This window comes from Poecilia reticulata, linkage group LG13, assembly GCF_000633615.1.
Source record: "Poecilia reticulata strain Guanapo linkage group LG13, Guppy_female_1.0+MT, whole genome shotgun sequence".
Lineage (NCBI taxonomy): Eukaryota > Metazoa > Chordata > Actinopteri > Cyprinodontiformes > Poeciliidae > Poecilia > Poecilia reticulata.
Genome location: NC_024343.1, coordinates 21,946,406 through 21,967,980, shown reverse-complemented (window position 1 = coordinate 21,967,980; position 21,575 = coordinate 21,946,406). Strand labels below are relative to the sequence as shown.

The 21,575-nt window shown below is 40.7% G+C and overlaps 1 protein-coding gene across 3 annotated transcripts; it reads right to left on the bottom strand.

Moving 5' to 3' along the window:
* Nucleotides 1-505: 505 nt before the first annotated feature.
* Nucleotides 506-21,356, bottom strand: slc6a4a (solute carrier family 6 member 4a). Of its 3 annotated transcripts, none has more exons than XM_008426041.2 (14): nt 21,242-21,356; nt 12,232-13,125; nt 10,188-10,322; nt 9,568-9,790; nt 8,548-8,686; nt 7,854-7,988; nt 7,640-7,743; nt 6,798-6,925; nt 6,596-6,708; nt 5,096-5,227; nt 4,214-4,313; nt 3,938-4,038; nt 3,663-3,830; nt 506-2,083 (listed from the first exon to the last, which is right to left on the bottom strand). In XM_008426041.2, the coding sequence occupies exons 2-14, from the start codon at nt 12,698-12,700 to the stop codon at nt 2,009-2,011; spliced, it is 2,022 nt and encodes a 673-aa protein (XP_008424263.1). In that variant the 5' UTR covers nt 12,701-13,125; nt 21,242-21,356; the 3' UTR covers nt 506-2,008. The 3 variants fall into 3 exon arrangements, with proteins under 3 accessions (XP_008424263.1, XP_008424265.1, XP_008424264.1); XM_008426043.2 differs by lacking the exon at nt 21,242-21,356 and adding an exon at nt 17,227-17,396; XM_008426042.2 differs by lacking the exon at nt 21,242-21,356 and adding an exon at nt 14,579-14,773.
* Between the last annotated feature and the right edge of the window lie 219 nt (nt 21,357-21,575).

Genomic DNA, 21,575 nt, shown 5'->3' with positions numbered 1-21,575 from the left:
GTGCATGGGGAGAACATCTGAAAACCATTTATTAAACTGTAAGTTTATTTCATTTTCAACCATGATGGACTTCTTCGCATCAGATTCCATGATTAACAAGGAAACGTGATGAATTTTATGACCAGCTAAATAAACACAAAGATTAATTTTTTAAAAGAAAGGAATGTCAAACCTTTTAATCATGAATTTCTGTAAAATGTATTTTGTGGCAACAGATTTATGAGAATAATTTTAAAAATGTATTTCCATTTTCAAAAGTTGATTAGAGTGTAAAGTGCATATTGACTTTATTTAGTACGACAATCTATGGATATAAATATGGCAGGACAGAGAGACCCAGTTTTCTTAGTAAACAAAATGGGGAAAGCAAGTGATGCACTTAGATCAAAATGTAACTATTTGTTTTTTATTTGAATTATGAATATCAGCTCCTCAAAATCAGCTAAAAAGAAGACAAGACTTAACTTGTAAATGTAAAAGTTAACAAACTTACACGCAGGAGGTGTTAATTTCCATATATCTTTATTATTATTTATTATTTCCCATATATTTATATATCTTCATTCTATACAGATGTTTTATCAGTACAGCCGTGTTTGACATACACAGATCTTACATAAGCTCGAGCGAGAGAAAGAGGCGAAAAGGGGAGAATTACGCTCTTCATGAGATATTTTGGCATTTAACAAGACAACATGAGTTCACATCACTGACACTCACACACACACACGCACACACACGCGTACACGCATGCGCACTCGCGCACCACGACAGGCACACATAAAGGTGCTTCAGACAATCACGCAAGCACTGAACGCACATGCAGCTCCACGTCCATGGAAGGCGGAAGCAGGTCTTCACAAGATAAATTACACTAATACCAATTAGGACTAGTAATTACACATGTAGATGTACAGTGCTCCCACAAATTTTATGTCCTGCTCCTGCACACACTCCCCAAAACACACACACACACACGCACGCAAGCAGGCACACATTTTTATTTATTTTTTGGTAGAATATAAAGAGCTTTAATGCTGATTTTTATTTTATTTTTTTCCAGAGTGCGATAATGGTAATGGTATTAGCTCTGACCCAGATTTGGCTTCTACCACTGAGATCAAATAAGGACCTTCCGCAGCGTTTCCCATGATGGTGCAACAGCGGGCGAGGTGAGACAAAGTGACAGCACTGACACATTCAGAAATAAATACATTTATCCCATATTGCCATCTCAGAGTGAACACGATTGGTTTTCCCGTCTGTGATTCATTTTCCTCTGGATGGTATAACAGTCCATCATGCAAACACACACGCACTCACGCGCACACACGCACGCACGCACACACACACACACACACACACACACTCATGTCACAGTGCTTCACAGTGTAGGGACCTCATTGCAAAAGTCTGCCGGTCGCTCCAGATTCTATCAGATTAACATAGGCTGACAGTCAACACAGCATGACACAACAACAGCTATGAAACAGCAACAGAACAAATCTGGAATATTTGGCTTTAGCAACAGATGTAAAAATACCTGAATTTTGCTACATATTGGGATGGATAACTTTACAGCATTATATGAGACTACAGTCATAAGTAATGAGAATAGAAAGTAGTGATTGCATGTGACCTGCCCTAATTGAGCATCCCTTGTTTAAGTGTCTGTTTTTAAAGTCTACATGATGTTATCATACTTAAAAGTTTACAAAATATGTTACTTTATCGCTTTTTGTGTTTTAAAGAAAGGGACACGAAGCATAGAGCGGCGAAACTCAGAGAAGTATGTTTTAAAGAAACATAAATGTTCTCGAGAACCGAATCCGCATGGAGAACCAAAGCAGGTTTACGTTTCTAGATCTCTCTGGGACAGGAAGGAGATGTTTGAAAAGATGCGAGAACGATGAAAGACAGCCCCCTTTGCCCTGTAGTTTTTCAGTATGTGCAGAAGAGGGCGCTCCAGGTAATTGGGAATATGCGCCGTCTTGCGCTATGGGTTTGGTCAGATTGCGTTGGTCACAAATAAATCTCTGTGGTTGTCGGTGCTGGGCTGAGGAGTGATGCTTTTCAACAGGCGCTGTGGGGAAGGAAAGACAAACAAGAAAAAATAAAATAATTGCAATTGCAGCCGTCACACAAAGGCTGCAACTTTGTATTACGTTATTGAGATCATTTGATACACAACATTAGATTCCCAGGAAAAGTGAGTAGTTTATAACTATATTTTTTTCTATGGTGTTTAAATGCTGTTAGCTCTTAAGAGTGGCATATGTAAGAAGTGCCAGCAAAATGTTTATCTGTCACCGTTTAATTTTTGACTATTGGGTGCACCCAGTCCCAGAACATGATCTAACGTGGTGGGAGTTCTTCAATGCTAATTTCATCAGTCAACTTCATACCGACTTCAACTGGATGGCATTTTCAGAAATGGGAAATTTTATCATATTTGCCCCCCTGTAAGTGATGATGAAGCTGTAAACGGGAAACATCGTTGCTTTAGATATCATTAAAATCCTTGCCAGGACAGGACAGAACTAAAATTTACAATTTTAGTTCAGTCTAAAATCAAGTCTGCTGATGAACAAGTATAAGCTGGTGACGGTGATGCAGCACAACTAGCTGCTGCTGAAAGTAAGAAAGGTGAAAGTTTAAAATATGAGTAATTTAACAAAAAGTTAAGAGAAATATTTTTAATAAATAATTTTATTTACATTTTCAGTTTTTGTCTTGTGGAAAATAACACTGGTGACTATATCAACATTATACATTATATCAAGTAATGTTCATCGTCGCTGTTGCCGAGGACAACACTTAGATTCATGCAGTTTAAAACCAATAATCAAAGCTTCTATTGAGATGAGTGGTAAGCTGTCTGTTTTTAGAGTCAATAAGATGGTGAAAATGTAAACTACAGTCACTAGTGAAGCATGTGAAACACTACGACTAAATTTACCTATAAGCCCTTAAAAACGCCTAATATTACTGACGCTGTTGTTTAAAATCAGTGTTTAATTTAATAATCAGCTGCAGAAACAGTTAAACCTGGTCGTACTCGTCTGACCTCCTGATCTACAAGGTCGCTGCCTCCTTTCCCTCCAACGCGTTTGCACACAAAGCTGAGCTCCTATTTGTTGACTTATGCTGATCCCTTTGTGTGAGCTGACACCAATGGACAGCAGCCAGAGAACGTCTGTCTGTGAGTCTCTTTGATGTCCTTCTCCCCTCTGTCAACTCTCTCACAACTCTAAACGTGATGTCGATATTAGACGTAAAAAATCTGAATAACTGTCTCACTAATACCTCAAATATTAATTTGATTGAATCGAGAAAGGTTATTAATCTTTTTGACTTGACCGTCGGTAACGTGACAAGCTATACATCGACGGCATAATGCGAATGCGTGGTTGGGCGCGTGGTGCATATATCTGATCTAGATGCTGCTTTTTCTCTCTAATCCCTGGTCTGTGCTTTCTCCTTTGATCTTGATCTCAAGTCATGTGTTCACAGCAGAGGGGAGACCCTGACAGTGAGGAACGGCTCCTTGTTGCTGGTTAGTGAAAAGACATTAGTAGAAGATGCATGATGGTATAAGAAGTTGCGAACGATGACAAACGGCAGAATCAAAAAATGATAGATATTGCAGGTGAATTTTGTACCTGCTTGAATGTTCCCTTAGAGTTAAGTAAGTGGTAGACCATGTAAGCAGGCACACAAATGAATGAGGACACTCCAATGCAGTAGCCCAAGACAGTTGTCCACGATGGGTATTGGTAGTGGAACAGCTTGACCTCTGGAGGGAACGCCAGGAAACTGATGATGATGAACTGTGTAGGAACACAACACACAAAAATAGATACCATATTAAAACCTTTCCGTGAACAGTTTTCTCTGACAAAGGCCTCATGAGGTGCTCTAAATGTATAAGACTGACCAGAAGGAAGCAGGGACAGATGGCCACCCAGCAAACCCTCCAGAACCCACCGGGATAGAAGCCGAGCATGACCTGGACGTCGTTGCAGAAACGGTTGGTACCTATAGCCATACACAGGCATACAAACCTGTAACCTCAAATATCAAGCGTACAATCATGCTGAAACACAAATGCAATGTGTGGGAAAGACTTGGCAAAATTATTATCGCAAGTATTTTTGTGGATTTCTTGTTGCAGCTGTGATAATAAACACACAGACTGCTGTTCATCTCTCACCGTAGAACCAGGACACAGCGATGACTTCGAGCAGAACTACGGTGATGACGGCAGGACCCGTAGCGTACTCCTCAAACAGCTTCACCACAAATGCTCCTCCCTGAACGCATCACAAAGACATCCAGAAATACTAGAGCACAAACCCGTCATTGTAATTACGAAATCAGGGCGAAAGAAGAAACACGTCATTGACACTGCTGTGATCTAAATTCAGCTCATTGGTATTTGCAGCATATTGTGCTAAATAACATGTATCACAGTCAGTCATTCTAAGAAAACACAGAGTACAAACACTGTTCTAATATTATCCAATCTTATTTTTACCGTTCTAATCATGTGACAAAATAGCTGTTGTGTTAAATTAACATTATAATTATAGTTCTGGTGAGGAAACCGACATGAATCTGGATAGATATGAATGTTTATCATCCGTTATAAATGAATGAATGAAGTTGTACAAACAAAATTAATCAATTCAAGTCAATTTATTCAAGGGAAAAAGACTTTTCTGCAGAAGTCAGAATTTATTATGTAAATGTCATGGTAGTAGCAGTATCATGCTGTGGGGCTGCATTGCTTGTGGTTATCCACTGTTGCTTTGCAAAAGATGGATTAGTTGATCTAAGAAGGCAATGATCCCAAACACACATACTGTATGGCAACTAATTTTGGAGTTGATAGAGCTGACTAAGAATAAATCAAATTGATTCTAGCAGAGTCATGGCTGTGCAAGAAAATGGATCAATTTAAAAAAAAGTTTTGATTTTCTAATTTAAAAAAGCATCAAAAAGGGGAAGGTCAATGTGCAATTTACAGCAACAGATGATAACCTGAGTAATTATTTCGGTTTTAAACTGTGGGAAACGTTGGTCAGTAACTTACATATGTGAGAGTGGACAGAGCCCCAAGGTAGCACACACAGACAAGGCCAAGGACAAACCACTCCCGTCTCTTAGCTAGGAAATGAGGGAACTCATCCAGCATGGCGGTAATTACCCCCTCCAAACCTGCGAACTGGAGAGAGGAGGACACACAGGGAGTGAGGAGGATGACATAGGGAGAAGATCAGTGGCAGGATGGTGAAAACAATGAGCAAAAGACAAGAAAACAAGAAGTTAGAAGAACAAGAAAAAAATTCTATTACACTGTCTCCCTCACTGTCTCAGATGTTTTGCAGCCTTTAACAGGTTTTTTCTCTTCCATATTTCAAGCAAACAATTGTGTGGTCAGAGTTACTAAAAGTTCCTTCACATAGAACACTTTGCAAAATAATATTAGAGCTCCTTCTTCCATGGTTCCTTTGTTTTTTCCGTGTTTTCTCATCTGCATGGCAACAGATGAGCAAGAAACAACATCAGATGTTTCTTGTCACTCATCCTATAAATGAAGGCCAGATTTGTGAAGCGCTTCTCCACAGTCACCATATCCCTTTTTGCTTTTCTGATAAATTACATTCTTGTTAGGTCTGTAAGTTTAGGCAGAAGGTCGTGTCTCGGTAGGTTTGCTGTTGCACTTGTCATTGCTCTGAGAAATGTTCAGAGTGTTGGATGGATATTGCTCCAGTAATCCAACCCTTTTTTTAAACGTCTCCGCAATTTTCTCCCTGACGTTTCTTCTGTGTTCTGGGGCGTCCTGGACGCTGCTTGTTCATTTGTGTTCTCTAGTAAAACCCTGACATTTTTACAGAGCAGCTGGATTCATACTGAGATTAAATCACACAAAGATAACTAAGCGGATTTTGAAGGGAACTGGCTGCACATGATGTTATTTTTGGTATTGGTACAAGGGAAGATGAAAACATATGTCTGCTAACACTTTTCAGATTTATACTAGTTAGAAAATTGTAACATTTCTTAAATTTCCCTTCCACTTCTCAATTATGTGCTACTTTTTGTCGATCTGCTTTTTGTAAGGCACTATATCCAAAGCACAGACTGACTGAACGAGATGACATTTTAAGCCAGTTCAATGTGAAATCTGTGTACTCTGACACGTTGCGCAGTAATATCCTCCTGATCCTCCTCATAAAACTCCTGTATCTCAGAGCCGATTCTAAACTGATCATCAGTTCACGATAAGAGCACGGCGGGTCGCTGGCTGGCCGCCTCAGAGCCAACAAACAAAGGCTCATCGAGATGGGCTGACGAAGACGGGGATATGAAACTCATATCACATTGTTTTCATTGACTATCATTCAGAAGGGAAGAGAGGACAAAAGATTACCTGAGCCTCTCAAAAGCAAGGGGGAAGGAGAACAAGGCAAGCATGAAATCTCTGTGTGGAGTTGGATGAAGCACAACGGGAGTTGGGATGTAGGCAGCAACAGATTGGGTTAAAACAGAAAGGAAAGCGGACCGCTTATAGAGTAATGAGCAGACTGACCGTGCTGTCCAGACCCAACATTATGATCATGAGGAAGAAGATGATGGCAAAGAACGTGGCAGCAGGCATGTTGGCTATGGCTTCAGCGTAAATGATGAACAACAAGCTGGGGCCTGGAAGGAGACGTGAGGGCAAATATAAGGAGAGAGAAAACAGCGAGAGAATAAATGCAAGGACACCTTTGTGTGGATTGCGATGTTACCTGCATCCTTCGCCACATCGTCCACATTTTGCTTTCTCATCTCCGCCATGTAGCCCAGAACGGTGAAGATGACAAAACCAGACAGGAAGCTGGTGAGGCAGTTCACCGAGCTCGTGACCAGCGCATCTCTAACAGGAAAATAAAAGAGCAAAGCTTTAAAAAGGGTTATTATTAGTGAAGAACCGGTGATTTTAGAAGATATGCTACTAAGGCAGCTCTCAAATATGAGCACAATGCTGCCAAAATGCTAAGTTGTTGTTAATGGGAAGTAGGGAGACCATAATAAAGCTTTTCCACGTATAACATTTTATCCTAGCATAGACAGGTCAATATCTGCCTGCTAGTGGATGTGTTGTACATGTGACAACAACATCCTGTATTTTCATGTGTAGATCAGGGAGTTGGGTTGCAGCGCAGAAGTCTTTTCCCTCAAAGCAAACCTCCAGGTCTGGATAAGGTCTCCCAAACCCTTGGAGGAGAATTTTTATGGTCTGTGACAGTAAACCAGAACTTTTGGAACACAATCCCAAAATATAAGATAGGCACAAAAAGCACAGAGCACATCATCAAAAAAAACACAAAACATAGTGAGTGTTGGATGCTAATGGACGACTGCCAAAAATGACTGAATGCTGGAACTAAATACAAAAATCCATCCAAAAAGTATTAGTGTAAGGTTTTAAAATACTTATGCAATCAGTTCACTGTAATGAGTTTTTGATTCTTTTTAAATTTATTTTACAGAAGCAGAATCGTTTCTTTTTCAGTGATTAAATTTCCCCTTCTTATGTCATGTAAGCTACACATTGTAACAGAGCTGAACTCTGAATTTTGGTTCTTACTTGTAGCAGTTGTTGTGAAAGGGGTTATAGCTGGCGAAGGCGAGCAGCACACCGAATCCGGGACCCAAGGAGAAGAAGATCTGAGCTGCCGCATCGATCCATACCTTTGACCAAGTTAAAAAGTTAGTCATGCCGATTAATGGAATGTCAGAAAAAAAAGGCAAAAGTCATCTGGGAAGTTTGACGAGAACCCGGAATAGAAAATCCGGCTGACCGTCGTGCTAAGCAGCTTCTCCCAATCGGGTTTGAGATAGAAGACGACGCCCCTCCAGGCCCCTGGCAGCGTGGCCCCACGGATGAGAAGGACCAGGAGAACCAGATAGGGAAATGTTGCAGTTACCCATACTACCTAACGTGTGTGGGAAGCAACAAAACAGACAGATCAACCTTCATCTGTTCATACACAGGAATTACTCTTAACGCAGTGTAAATACTGAAAACAAAGGAATTTCTTTCTCTGTAAAACTGCTGCTATGCGTTTGTAGATTGTGATCATTTGCCACACTACAGTATATAAGGTAGACTCATCAGGAGTAATAAAAAAAAACAATGGTACATTCCAAATTAAATTAAGCTTAAATGAATTAGATATGCATTTCTTTTTATCAACAAATAATAAATAGGGACTAGAGTAATGGCTACAAGGAAAGTCAAGTGCATGGAACTTCAGATGAACCTTATTTTAATGCCAACACTTCATGTGATTATTTCTCACAATTTAAAGCTAGACCTGTTGATTTTACTGCAACACGTTGGGCTCGCTTTCAACAGACTGATGATGGATGATGACAAGGGTAACGTGATAACACGAGTTTCCGCGTTCTCTCTGCCTCTTTCGCCATCCACACATGCATCCATCGACTCTAACTGACAACCCCATCAGCCACGCAGGCGCCGCCGTCCGTTACCTTTCCAGACGTCTTGACTCCCTTCCAGATGCTGAAGTAGACGATGGTGAAGATGAAGAGCAAGCAGAGGGCCAGCTGCCAGCTGATGGATCCCAGCTGGTGCAGTCCTGGGGACAGGTGGACCTGGAGTACGTGGCGCCTGGCAAGAGGTCGCAAAAGATGGGAGAACTTGTGAGCTAGGAGGGAGGAAGCTGAGAGGAAAGACAGTCGTGAGGACGGGGATTCTTGGAACTCTGAGAACAGGTTTGAAGAGAGAAAATGTGATAGAAAAAAATACAATAAGACTGTGCAAAAGGGCACCGTTTAGGACAGAAAGTGTAAAAATATATATTATTAATCAACTTTGGGTGGCTAGAAAAAGTAACTCAATGAGTACAGAGTTCATCTGAGAGCACAGCAGACTGCCTTGGCAGTCTCAAACCCTTCATGTCAAGAAGCCAAAGAGAAAAAAAGTGCTTTGTGGAAAAACAAAAAAAAAAGAGTTTGAAATTAACTGTAAGGTTGATATCCGGTCACAGGTTAAGCTCACAGAACTTGGATGATAATGCAGCTGTGGGATTTAAGCTGAAAACAGGAAATTCTGGCGCCAGACGGAGTTGAGGAATTTGTTTCTTTGAAACGCGCATTAGGAGAAGTCAGCCGTGAACGAAGCCTGACTTCCCCTGGTTGGAAGCCCTTGGATGCGGTGCGGCAAGAGTCTGATAAGACTGAGGAGATTCACAGCGGAGACATCGACAAAACATTTTTCTGAATGAAACATTTGGGGGAAAATAAAAAATAAAAAAACTGACTTGAAGTAATCATCATTATACCACACTGAAATGCTGTTAGCATCCTCCTGCAAGGCACAGGGAATTGAATTCTTTTTTTCCTCAATGCTTGTAATGTTATCAAAACTCCTGAACACAAAAACAGACCACTGCCATCACTTTTCTGGACGCCATTCTTGATGCTTGGCTCTCTCTCTCTTTCTCTCTTTCTCTCTCTGCACGTCTCAACATCTGACTTACATGCACTTACGTATAGAACTCCTCGGCGGGGGACGTGGACGAGTTGGACCAGGACACATTGTGGTCCGAGGACAAGTAGTGGTTGCAGTTGGCCGTGTTCCAGCTGTTGGTGCAGGTGGTCCAGGGCAGGGTGGGTCGAAAAGATGACAGCAGGTAGTAGAGGGCCCAGGCCATGATGGTGTTGTAGTAGAAGGCGATGTAAAGGGCTATGATGCAGATGGCAAAGCCAATTCCTGAGTGAGTGGAAGAAAAATGTTTTTAGAGGACATCAGAAGGTTAAAAAAAAGTGTTTAATTAAGTGACAGCAGTCAGTCAAAATCCATCCAAAGAGATGAGTGTGTGCAAGCTTATTCAAGTCTGTGTTTGGTATCAGGGTGGCATTTCCAAACAACACAAATTTACATACTACGCTGTTTCTAAGCACTTGGCATTTGGCATGAAAATGTGACAATTTCCATAACAGAGAGTTGGATCATCTATCAAGAAATACAAGGAACCAAGGGATTAAACCGAAGGGGGGCAAAGAGGTTAAACGGGCTGTCTGTCAGACTCTCATGGTTCTTCTTGTTCACTTTACGAGCTCTTCATGTCGGAGTGGTTTGCTACCTGCAACCCTGCGCCTTCAGTTACCTTTGAAGATGGGACAGATGTGTTTCCAGATGGAGATGCAGCCGCTGCGGTGGAACTGGCCTAGCGCTAGCTCCATGTAGAAGAGAGGTACTCCTCCAAACACAGCCATCAACAGGTAGGGCAGCAAAAAGGCACCTGGAGGGAAGAAAAGACACGGAGGAGGAATAGATGTGGAAACCTAACAAAAAGTAGCAGATAAGCAATTATTTCACTATTTGTTTCTTTCAAATACCATCTCTGCGAATGAATAAGGCAGCAAAATGTTAGAATATTTAACCGAAAAAAATCATTTTTGGTTTCCTCTGAGTACATCAGCTGTGTTAGCTTAATTGGCAGCTATAAGTTACCCTTAGGTCTGAGTGTGTGTGTGTGTGTGTGTGTGTGTGTGTGTGTGTGTCCATAATTGTTCTGTTTGTCTCTGCGTTGCCCTGTGATGGACTGGTGAACTGTGAAGGCTGTACGTCGCCCTTTTGTCCAATGGCTGCTGGCTACAGGCATTACATTAAGTTAGACTTTTCTTGTTTTACGTCAGTTAGGACGACTAAGGATATTTCTATTTGCAAAACGTCAAAAATGAAAGATTATTTCTTGAACAATTTGTTTGGACTTTCTTCAAAGTCAGAGGTTGATCACAAACTTTCTTTAAAGGCAATGGTCAAAACTGTGGCTCAGGTCAAGCAGTTATTTTGCAAACGGAGGGTTGTTGGTTCATTTCTTTCTTCCTTCTCTCATTTGGCAAGGCACATTTGCTAGCAGTGCCTTTAAGCTGTATGAAAGCCATCATAGAGTTTTATTGTTAGCAGTTAATGTGGCACCATTGGACGTCTTATGTTGTACCCAACAATGAAACAGTCTTTTGGCAATCCACAGTTCTCATTTATATATCTGGCATAATTTCTTTGAATATATCCACACTGTCATACCAGGAGGTGCTTTCTTAAAATAATCCAAGTTTCCCCTTCATTTAACTCAAATGCTATGAATTAGCCTAAAAGAAGTTTCCAAAGCTGTAAGAGCATCATCTGGATTTTCCCAAATTGTTTAAAGGCCCAGCAGTGCTAGTGCATCTAAACTACTGACTTCGAACAATTAGAGAGATAATTTTGTTACTTTGTTCAGACATTTAGCAACATATAACAGTAACATTGGAAATACTAACTGGCCTATAATCAGGAAAGGATTAGTCTGATTTCATGTTAGATAAGAAAAAAAAGGTTTCTTGTCGTCTTTGGTTTAAGCTTTATCAACTGTTCACTTTTCTGAATAAATAAATGAGAAGTACTGGGATTTGGTAATACAAAGAAATTTAAAAAGTAAGAAAAATAAATATTACGGGGCTGAGCACAGTGCAGAGAAGAGGCACATTAGATGTTTGGACAGATCTAATGCCGCCTTTCCTGCTATCTGATCATAAACTTAGTTTGTGTGCACGTGCGCAAACAAGTTGGTGCTCACTTGCATGCTCAGAGCCTCATTGTGACATGAAAGAGAAGATAAGGGGTTGATTGAGCAGCTGCCTGGAAGACAGGTTATTAAGCATGGAGAGGGACTGAGACTCGGGGCGCGCTCATAAAAAGCACAATTAATACTGTTGCCTCTATCAAGTGTCTCCCGGTCTCGATCTCTTACCTCGCCGGTGGCACGCACACATGCATGGAGCACAGGAAATTACAAAGATTTTATTATTGCAGATTCAATAAAAAGGGAGGCCTCGTTTGGTGCTAGGTGTGGATGGTGAAGGAGAGAGCAAGTTAGGTGACACGGGCTTTGTGGAAGCACAAACTTACCTTTGTTGTTCCTGAAATTTGGCACTAAACAAGTTACTCATGAACAACTAAGCATATGGCGCTCTTTTTTGCACCATTTATGTGACAAATGTTGCCAATGAAAAACTGTTCATTCATTAATCTGACCTTGAGGCTTTCTGTGGTGCTGTCCACATTCCAATATGAAATCCTTCACCTTTTACATGGAAGCTTTCACTTCACAACTAACCCTCCTACCTGACCTTTATTTGTCTTCCAAACATCTTTTGAAATCTCACCTCCTCCATTCTGGTAGCAGATGTAAGGGAATCGCCAGACGTTTCCGAGATCCACAGCATAGCCGATCACAGACAACAGGAAGTCCATCTTCTTGCTCCAGGTCTCTCTGGGCCTCTCTAAGCTGGTCTGCTGGACCACCAGAGTTCTCAGGCCTCCCAGCGGCCCCGTTAACCCAGTTCCCCCCGTGGGCCCAGGTGCTGCCCCTGCAGCCGATCCCGGTGCCGATCCCTCTCTGGGGCTCTGAGGGGTGGAGGTTGTGTAGCCATTGGACACCTGCTGACCGGAACCAGAGGTCAAGCTCTTTGGTCCTCTCTCTCCGAGACCATCAGCCAGAACCAATCTACCATTTTCCTGTTGCGTCTCCTCCTCTTGCCCCTCTATTTCCTCTCTCCCTTTGCCCAGCTCTCCCCCATTCTCCTCTTTGTCTATTGTTGACATGCTAGTCATCATCATATCTTTTGTCTCCATTGGGCTGTATTGGTGTTGATGTTGGCAAAGCAGTTAGGGGTGGAGAGAGCTTCTCAGTGACGATGAAGGGAATCTGGCGCTGTTGGCTGATACGGTGCCCATGAGGGGGCCAGGAGGATAAGGGGAGCTAGGGAAGGGTGTGGAGATAGTGTGGGACAGTTCTGAGGGGAGTAAAGTCTGTCCTTTTTGGACAGGTAAAAGATAATCTGAAAAGAGGAAGGGTGCTAAATGATAGAAATGAGGGCAGATGGGCGTGTATGTGAGACAATTGAATGTTGGAGCGTCTGTTGAGCAAGAGAGGCAAAGAAGGGTGTTCAAGACGAGAAAGGGGCTTGAGGAGAATGTAGGGTAACTCAAAAGTTGCAACAATCTTGGCTCTTCTCCACAAATAGATCGTCTTCTGAGACACTTGGCAGCAGGGCAAACTGCAACACACACAGAAAACAAAATTGTTCAAAACAGAAAGTTTATCTGCATCATTCAATCCTCAGCAAACTTTGAAATGAAGCTTTCTATCCGACAGGACATGACTGAAAAATGCTTGTACAGTACATCCGTCTATCCGCACATATTCCTTGTCAGCTAACAGCTCCGTTGGCGCACATCTCCAGTGGACATTCGGTAAGAGATGGGGAGGACTCTCGGCAGTCCAACATAGCAGTCATATAAAGAATAAAGTTTTTGTCTCACCATTTTAGTACTTGCTTAATCCTAAAAACACACATTGAGGAGGATTTTGTTTGGACAAGTCAGTTTACAGACCATTGTGCTTTATTCATAGTTTCATGTAAGATGTCAGTTGCACAACTACTTTTAGCGTTCTTGTAATTAAAGGTATATGATAGAGAAAGCATGGAGAATATAGCTGTCTGCACCATTTCTGACACAGCACAACAACAACAATCTAAGAAATGCAATTCTTGGAAAACACATCATTTAGTTTTTTTAAACTCGACCACATGTTAGATTCACAGAAAAAAACAAAAAAACACTTAAAGTGCTCTTTAGGTATAGACAGAATGATTGACATCATTATGTGTTAGTCCTGACTGGTATTATTAAACTCGAAATAAAAAGAGCTATTTAGTTTGATAAATAACTACTTTAAAAAGTAGTTGGAAAAAAAAAACCTTTAACTTGCTGTTAAAATAAAAAGACAAGAAGACATTGTGTACGAAACTGTGTTCAAACAAAGTTATATTTTTACCTGTTGATCATTTTTACTACTCTGAATAAGATTGCTCAATTTGAAATGGAACAAAAAATATATTTATTTTTATTTAAAGCACACAAAATTAGAAGGTAAAAATATAGATTTTTTTTTAGAGATTGATTATGCAAATGAAAACAATTTTTGTTTACGCTCAACACTTAACTGGCTCATTCGTAACAGAAAAATTATATAAAAAAAACAAAAAGACAACAATTTCAGAAAAAGCTTAAACTGCCATTGCCAACTGAGCAACTAAGAGGCAGACTAAGAAACATGTATCCCATATCTCATGAATTATTAAATAAATAAATAAACAGCATGCATAATTTATACAGGTATTAAATGGGCTTTTTCCAGTTTTAACAGCAGAAAAATCCTTCCAACACAGTTTCTTATGGTTAGTAAAGCAACAGTTTCTTATGGTTACTTAAATAAAAATATTTAAGTATTTTATTTAAACACTTTAAATAAAATATGCAAGTAAACAACACAAGACAATATAGAAATCCCATAGTGAACTGTACTGTTTCTGAATCGTCCAATATGTCATCCTATCCTACACCAGACATTATTTCAAACATTTTACCCTAAATGTCAAATATACAAAAGAAAAAAAGTTTAAATTCACCAGAACGGTTTCATCTTGACAGAGGTGCATACTTTACCTTAAGATGGAAACAGAAGAAGAGGAAGGGACCTGTAGAAAAAAAGTAGTAAAGTGCAAAGAGCAGCAGCAGCAACTTCTACTTAAAACTTAAAAGAATCCTGAGGTGCGGCAAAAACTTGCCAGAGAAACAGCCTCACTTGCTCATCAGGACGTCGTGTTTGCCCATTGAGCTCTCCTGCCTCTCTCATTTCTCCCTCCCTCCCGCTCCCTCCCTTGTTGCCCCTCTCTCACTGGCTTGGAACACACACTCTCACACACACACACGCATGCTTTATACAGAGACCCGCAGCAGCTTAGACATATACGTAGATGGATGGATGGATGCATGGATGCACGCACTCAGACAATGCAGGAGCTTGCTGCAGGCACAGACCTGCACATCACAGTATCAGATGCTTGGACTGATGGAGTAGTAAGACAAACAGAAGCCATGGAGTGTGGCGTGGCTCTGACACGGTACGGTCATGGCAGAGCTCACATTAAAGCACAGAGTCTCACAGTGCAGACAGGGGAAGCCCGAACCTCACGGAGATGTTTGGCAATGTTCAGGGCACTGCAGACAGAGACACACCAGACACCAGCCCTACTCTGGAGACCCTACCCTCTGTTTTTCCCCTTCATGTTTTTCCTTTCTTCCCTGTTCCCACCTGTTATACTTTGATCTCTCTTCCTACTTTTTTCCCCCCGTCCACTTTACATTTACTCACGCACACCTGCTCTTCAGATGTGAAACTTTTTTTATTACTATTATTTTGAGTCTTTTTGGCCAATTTTTTAATTCCATTATTATTTTTTCGTTAAAACCCCCCCCAAAAAAACAGTGACTTCATCATAAGTATATTTTAGGAATAAATTACATCCATCCATCCATCCATTTTCTTTACACCCTTGTCCCTTAGTGGGGTCGGGAGGTTGCTGGTGCCTATCTCCAGCCAACGTTCCGGGCGAGAGGCGGGGTCACCCTGGACAGGTCGCCAGTCTGTCGCTGGGCAACACAGATACACACAGGACAAACAACCATGCACACACACATTCACACCTAGGGGAATAAATTACACTAATTTAAAAAGGTAGTCTGAGGTTTTCTTGCAGGAATTATGTTTCAAACCGTATTTGGTGCCAGGCGGTGGGAAGACACACCGTGAGTGACCAACTCCCCCCCACCTGGTTCTCCATAACCAAACTCCTCCAGGTTATTGCTGTAAATTGAGAATTTTTCTTCTACTTGAGTAACAGCTTGAATTATGACTGTAATCCAGAGAAGCTTTGGAATGTTTTGTGCATGGGATCAGCAATCAGTAGAGATTCAGCGCCTTGCAAATGTATCCGAAACTTTTTGTCGCTATGTTGCAGCCGCACACTTTATCTTGTTGCCGCTTCATGCAATGAACCAGCACAATGTGTTACATAATTGTGACATGGAGGGACAATAAGTTGCACTGCAAGGAATGTCAGTACTTTGTAGAACCACCTTTTGATGTAATTGCAGCTGAAAGACACAACAACCTGTATGACTCTAGTTTCTGCTTTTAAATACTAACAAGACAGAAACTGTTCCCTTTGGAGCGAAACCTCTGAAAGCAAAGCTGCTCAGTCAATCACTTAATCTGGACGAGATTAAATCGGCCTTCAGTAATAAAGTACAAAAACTTTGCTGTTAATTTTGATCGGGACATGTCATTCAAATCTCATGACACATTTTATGTAAAAAAAAATAATAATAATGTATCCAAGCACCATTAAGGTGAAAGCCCCTCAGCCAGGTTTACGCGGATGACGTGCAGAAGCCCCCTCAGAGTGCCAGCATTGCTACCTCTGCCTGCAGATTCCCAAGCATCTCCTTCATACCAAAGGACAGACGGTGAGACAATTCAATTAGCAGCTGCAGAAAACATCACCTCCAGGGCCATAAACTTCAGTGCGTTTGCAGAGGCAAAGTTCATTCTGTGAATGTTCACAAGCAATAAAACAAAGACATAACACGACACCACCAACACAAACATTGCATCCATACTGGGAGTGAATCATATGCCTGGGGATTCTATTTAGTGCTTATGTTTCTCTTGAATCCATTTAGTGGCACTTGATTTTATTAGGGCTCTTGGAGTAAATTCAGATTGATACCTATGTAAACAACTTTTATTATTTTCTTTTTTCAATTACTTGCTATTTTTGTGCAAATAAGATACACTTACAGTAAAAATCACTGTTTCTTGAAGGACCGTCCCTCTGAACAAGACAATACAACTGTTTTGGGCCCTCGGTTTCCAATAAAGGCTGGAGGTCATAACATGATTAATGGGAGGGGAGAGAAAGAAAAGCCGATTTGTTTTTATTTCTGTGAAATATTCACTGCTTCTTTACTCTGAGTCCCGGTTCTTTAACTGAAACCATGTGGGAACTCCATGTGGGGATTGTGTCTTTATTAAAAAGCTTAGCCACTTATGGACATCTAGAAAACATGACGAGGTTCCCAACTATTTCAGCACAAGTTGCACCCAAAGCATTTTTTTTTTAATAAAGTCCTTTTCTGAGTTTCTTTAGAAACTGAAATAAATGTCACGATGAAGGTAAACGTAAAACATTTCCATCTGGACCATGATATAATCTATGGAAAGCTCAAGGACATGAAAGCCGACACTTTACCAAACACAGCTTCTTCTCTCAGGGTTCACGCTGTCACGCATGTCCATGTTGCATAAACGACTGCAGGTCTGCAATCACACGGTGGGACTGAGGTAATGGTCGCTGCTGAAATGTTTAATGAGTGCCCGAGTAGAAAGCATTTCCTCTAAAGTCCCGACCAGATCTCAGTTGGTGCCTGTTCCGTGTTTCTGTGACGTGACGACAAATCAAAACTTTATTAAACACATAACGCCCTGCAGGACGGACTGCAGACGTAAGGAGAGGGTGTGGAAAGATAACGCTCTTATCACACTCCGCTTTGACAACTCCCAGGGGCTTTCCTGAAAAATGTCTGGACTTAAGGCAAACGCACACTTTTCAGCACTGTGAGCCAACTTTCCCCTTTTCTGTTTGAGTTGGATCTAATAATGAAAGCATGATTTATCGAAGATTGACTCCAATCTGACAGTCAGTACATTTATCTTAAACATGATTTCCTTTCATTTGAGTAAATATAAAAACCTCATTGGCACCCCTAACGATTCTGAGAAAATAAATCGAGGCATTTTGTGAATTTTAACTTAATCTTTTTAGATTGACTGGAACATTTCATTCGTATTCCATGACCTCCTGCTTACCTGGGTTGGAAATAAATAGGACATGACTCTTTGAGCCACACTTTTAACTTGACATGAGAAAATATCATTCAGGTTAAGCAGAGATGTGTTAACCTTTAGTGGTCATCAGTGCAAGACTGAAAGAAAACAGGTACGCAGCAACAATGTTTTGAAAATGAACCTGTGTGGCTATGCAAATGGTGATTGCTTTGACTTTTGGACGCATGACAAGAGAAAGCCTTCTCTGTCTTTCCATCACGAATGCAGATATGTGGACTAACGTTTATTTTAATGGCATTTTAACTGGAACTGTTGGCTTTGGCCTGATGAGACCAAGACTGCAACAAAGACTCTAATTTGTAATGAAACATAGCACAAGCTAAAAGCACATGTTACCCATTAAGAAAAGTGGAGGATATATAATGCTGTGGGTTTGTTTTTCTTCCATAGATCTTGGGAATGGCTTCATTAGTTCTTTGATATACCAGAGCATTTTTGCTAAAAAATAAAAAAATAAAATCTGCTGGAGTCTTTGCTCTTTGAAAACCGGGAAATACTCAAGTTTTTTCGACAGACACAAAATGAACCTTCCTCTTGTGATCATCTCAGATTAAATCTGAATGAATTAATGCACAATTAAAGGTTTTTGAGTTTTCAAAAATTTTACCTGAAGCTTTGACCGCTCGAGTAAAAAATGAAGTGAGTTCAAAACTTTTAAAACTGGAACCTTTTCTTCATTGCATTTCTGCTTTTACGAAGGAGTGATAAACTAATACGTGTAATTAAATCAACTTGTCAGGTTTGATTATCTATGTTGAACGTCTACCAGGAAAGTTTCCCGGCCATAATTTAAATGATTTCAAAAATTTATGTCTGAGGAGCTCTGTTTATGTGTGGCAAAGCTGCTAAAATGCAAAATATTTCACTACACAAACACACATACACATGTTGAACGCACAAATACATGAAAGACAAAACGTCTTCTGAACCCTAATAATTAAAATCCTTGTTTTCTTCTATAACATCCTGTGCCTTCCTGACATCATGCAATTCCAATCTAGGGCCAATTGTAAAATAAACAACTAACGATGGGATGAGAGGAGAAAACTATGGTTGAGAGTCTGAAAGGCAGCGCTGCCACCACATCTGCACAAACATCACTTAACAAGCCAAAGGAACTTGTAGTACTTTATGAGGAAACTACTCCCAGAGGAAAAGAAAAACAGGTTTTTTTGTACATTCTGTATTGAAAAGGCCTGATAAGCAGATGTGAAAACACATTTTCGGTGGCAAGCGGAGTTCACAGCATCCTGCCCTGAAGCAGAGATTAATTCTCTTGACGGTGTAGTTGCACGAGAAGTTAGGTAACATGGGAAAAGCACATTATGGCCTTTGGCCTTTATTATAAGAAAATTGTCTGAAATCTTTCTCCTTTCCATTATCAATTCTTGCACAGCTTGCAAAAACATTCTTGTGAGACATGAATTCATTTGTCCCTCTGACCTCTTCAGTGTTTGAGCTTAGATGTCAGATGGAAATTCAAATCATTGAATAAAGCTGCCAGGAGTAATCTAGAGGCTCAGAGATGCTACAGAAAAAAAATTATCAGAATAAATATGCATCAAGTACAATGAAATTATGCATCCAGAGAGCAATTTCAGTGATGAGATTTTGTTTTGTGTCCTCAGTTTCACCTTCTCAATAAAGAAATGAAGGACTTAAAAAAAAAAAAAGAAAAAAGCAAAGGAACAGCAGAACGGTCATCTGAGAGAATCAGAACAATTAAAGATGTAAATCTCAAGCTATTATATGCAGATTTGATGACTTTCAGTCAGGATTCTGTGCTCACCACAGTACTGAGACTGCCCCTGTCAAGGTGTTCAATGACATTCACATAAATACCGACTGTGGAAGAATCACAGTGCTGGTTCTGTTGGACCTCAGCGCAGAATATGACACGGTTTACAGCGACGTATTGTTGGAGCAACTGGAGAGCCGGCCGGGTCGGACTCTCTGGTTCACTACTTGACTGGTTCGGATCTTAACTAGAGAACAGGGATTTCTTTGTGTTAATAAATAGCTTCTCATCGGAACGGAGACAATTCACATGTGGGGCACCGCGAGGTTCAATCCTGGGATTCCTCCTCTTTAATGTATACATGCTCACACTAGCTCAGGCTATAGCAAGTAATAAGTTAGTTATCATAACTGCACGGATGATATGCAGCACTGAACAGATGCTTAGGGGGAAAAAAAACAAAAAACAATGCATGGATGTGCCATAACCTTCTCCACCTGAACAGAAACAAATCTTTGTACCTAAAGAGGGATGATGAAGAGCAAGTGCACAGATTAGGTTATTACTGCCAGAAGCTGGTGATCAGACACTTACTTTTGTAAGTCGCTGTATTTAAAGTTATTACAACTGGGAACATGAAGACCTTTAATTCTTGTGAATCTGAAGTTACACACAAATATTGAATATTCCAGTTATAAAGTCTAAGACAGAATGAGTTCTCTTTATCAATTTTGCCACACATCTTAAAAGATAAGAACCGACGTTTTACCGAGTGTGTACTGATGAAGCAGCTGATCGGCTGATTTATTCTGTGATAAATGGTGAGACTTTTTTTGTTGAAAAAAGTACGACATAAAAATATAAAGTGGTGGCTTTGGAAACTGCTAAGTAATGTTGTAGTTGTTGTTTTGAAATATTGAAATTCAGTTTTCCGTAAGGTGCAAAGACTAAGCGCTTAGAGCAGTAATGTGACTGTTAGAGCTGAAGTGACCATAAACCTTAACCCCAATTATTATTCGCATGAGACACAACATTTGCTTGCAAACTGCTGCCATATTCTTTTCCTGCTCTAAGAAGATCATAACACCCCGGTGACCCCATGTTGACATTTCCATTCTCGCAAGATTCCTGAGGTTAAAATCTCAAGCGTTGAGCTACGGAGAATTCACTTTGAAAAGCGGCAGAGGCCCAGCCTGGGGGCGGTTAAAAGGTTACGACCGGCGTTGTGTTAATTATGACAGGAGTTCCTCAGAAGATGAACAGCTTAATGCCCAGAAATTGCATTTTCAACAGAACATGAAGAACCCCCCACCCCCGACCCCTGAGGCAAGAGCCGGATCATAGGAGTGTGAAACGTAACCTCGCACTAATCGTTCAGATTAGCTAAAAACAAATACTTAACAGTTTGAAAACCTATAAACCCTGTAACCTTAAAAAGAAAACAAAAAAATCCAGATAAAATTTGTATTTTAAGTAACAAGTTTCACATTGTGATTTCAGATGTAGTTTTAAAAGAAAACCGAATTTAAAAACAACACATCAGGTCCTGCAACAAATTTCGAGTTTACGACTGGTGAACCTGCTTTTGATGAGTCCAGTAAGGGTGACTGTGAGGTCTTACCTTGGTATTTTTAGCAGGGCGGTCTGCGTCGTCCATGGAGTGTCTGGTCATCCAGAGCCCAAGACGTCGCCTATCAGCGTTGACTAAACCCAATCACACAAATCCCACATGCCTGGGCTTACAGCAGGCCGTATTCTGCTCGGTCGGGCTTACGACGCAAACACACATTCTAAAGCATGCGTGTGCGCCTTCTCGTGCATACACACACACACACACACCCACACACACTCCCACACAGAGCTTTAAAACAAGATCCTTGCCCCTAATCCAGGACGGCTTGACACATATTTACAAATATACACAAAAGGTGTAGCGAAAAACATCAGTATGAACA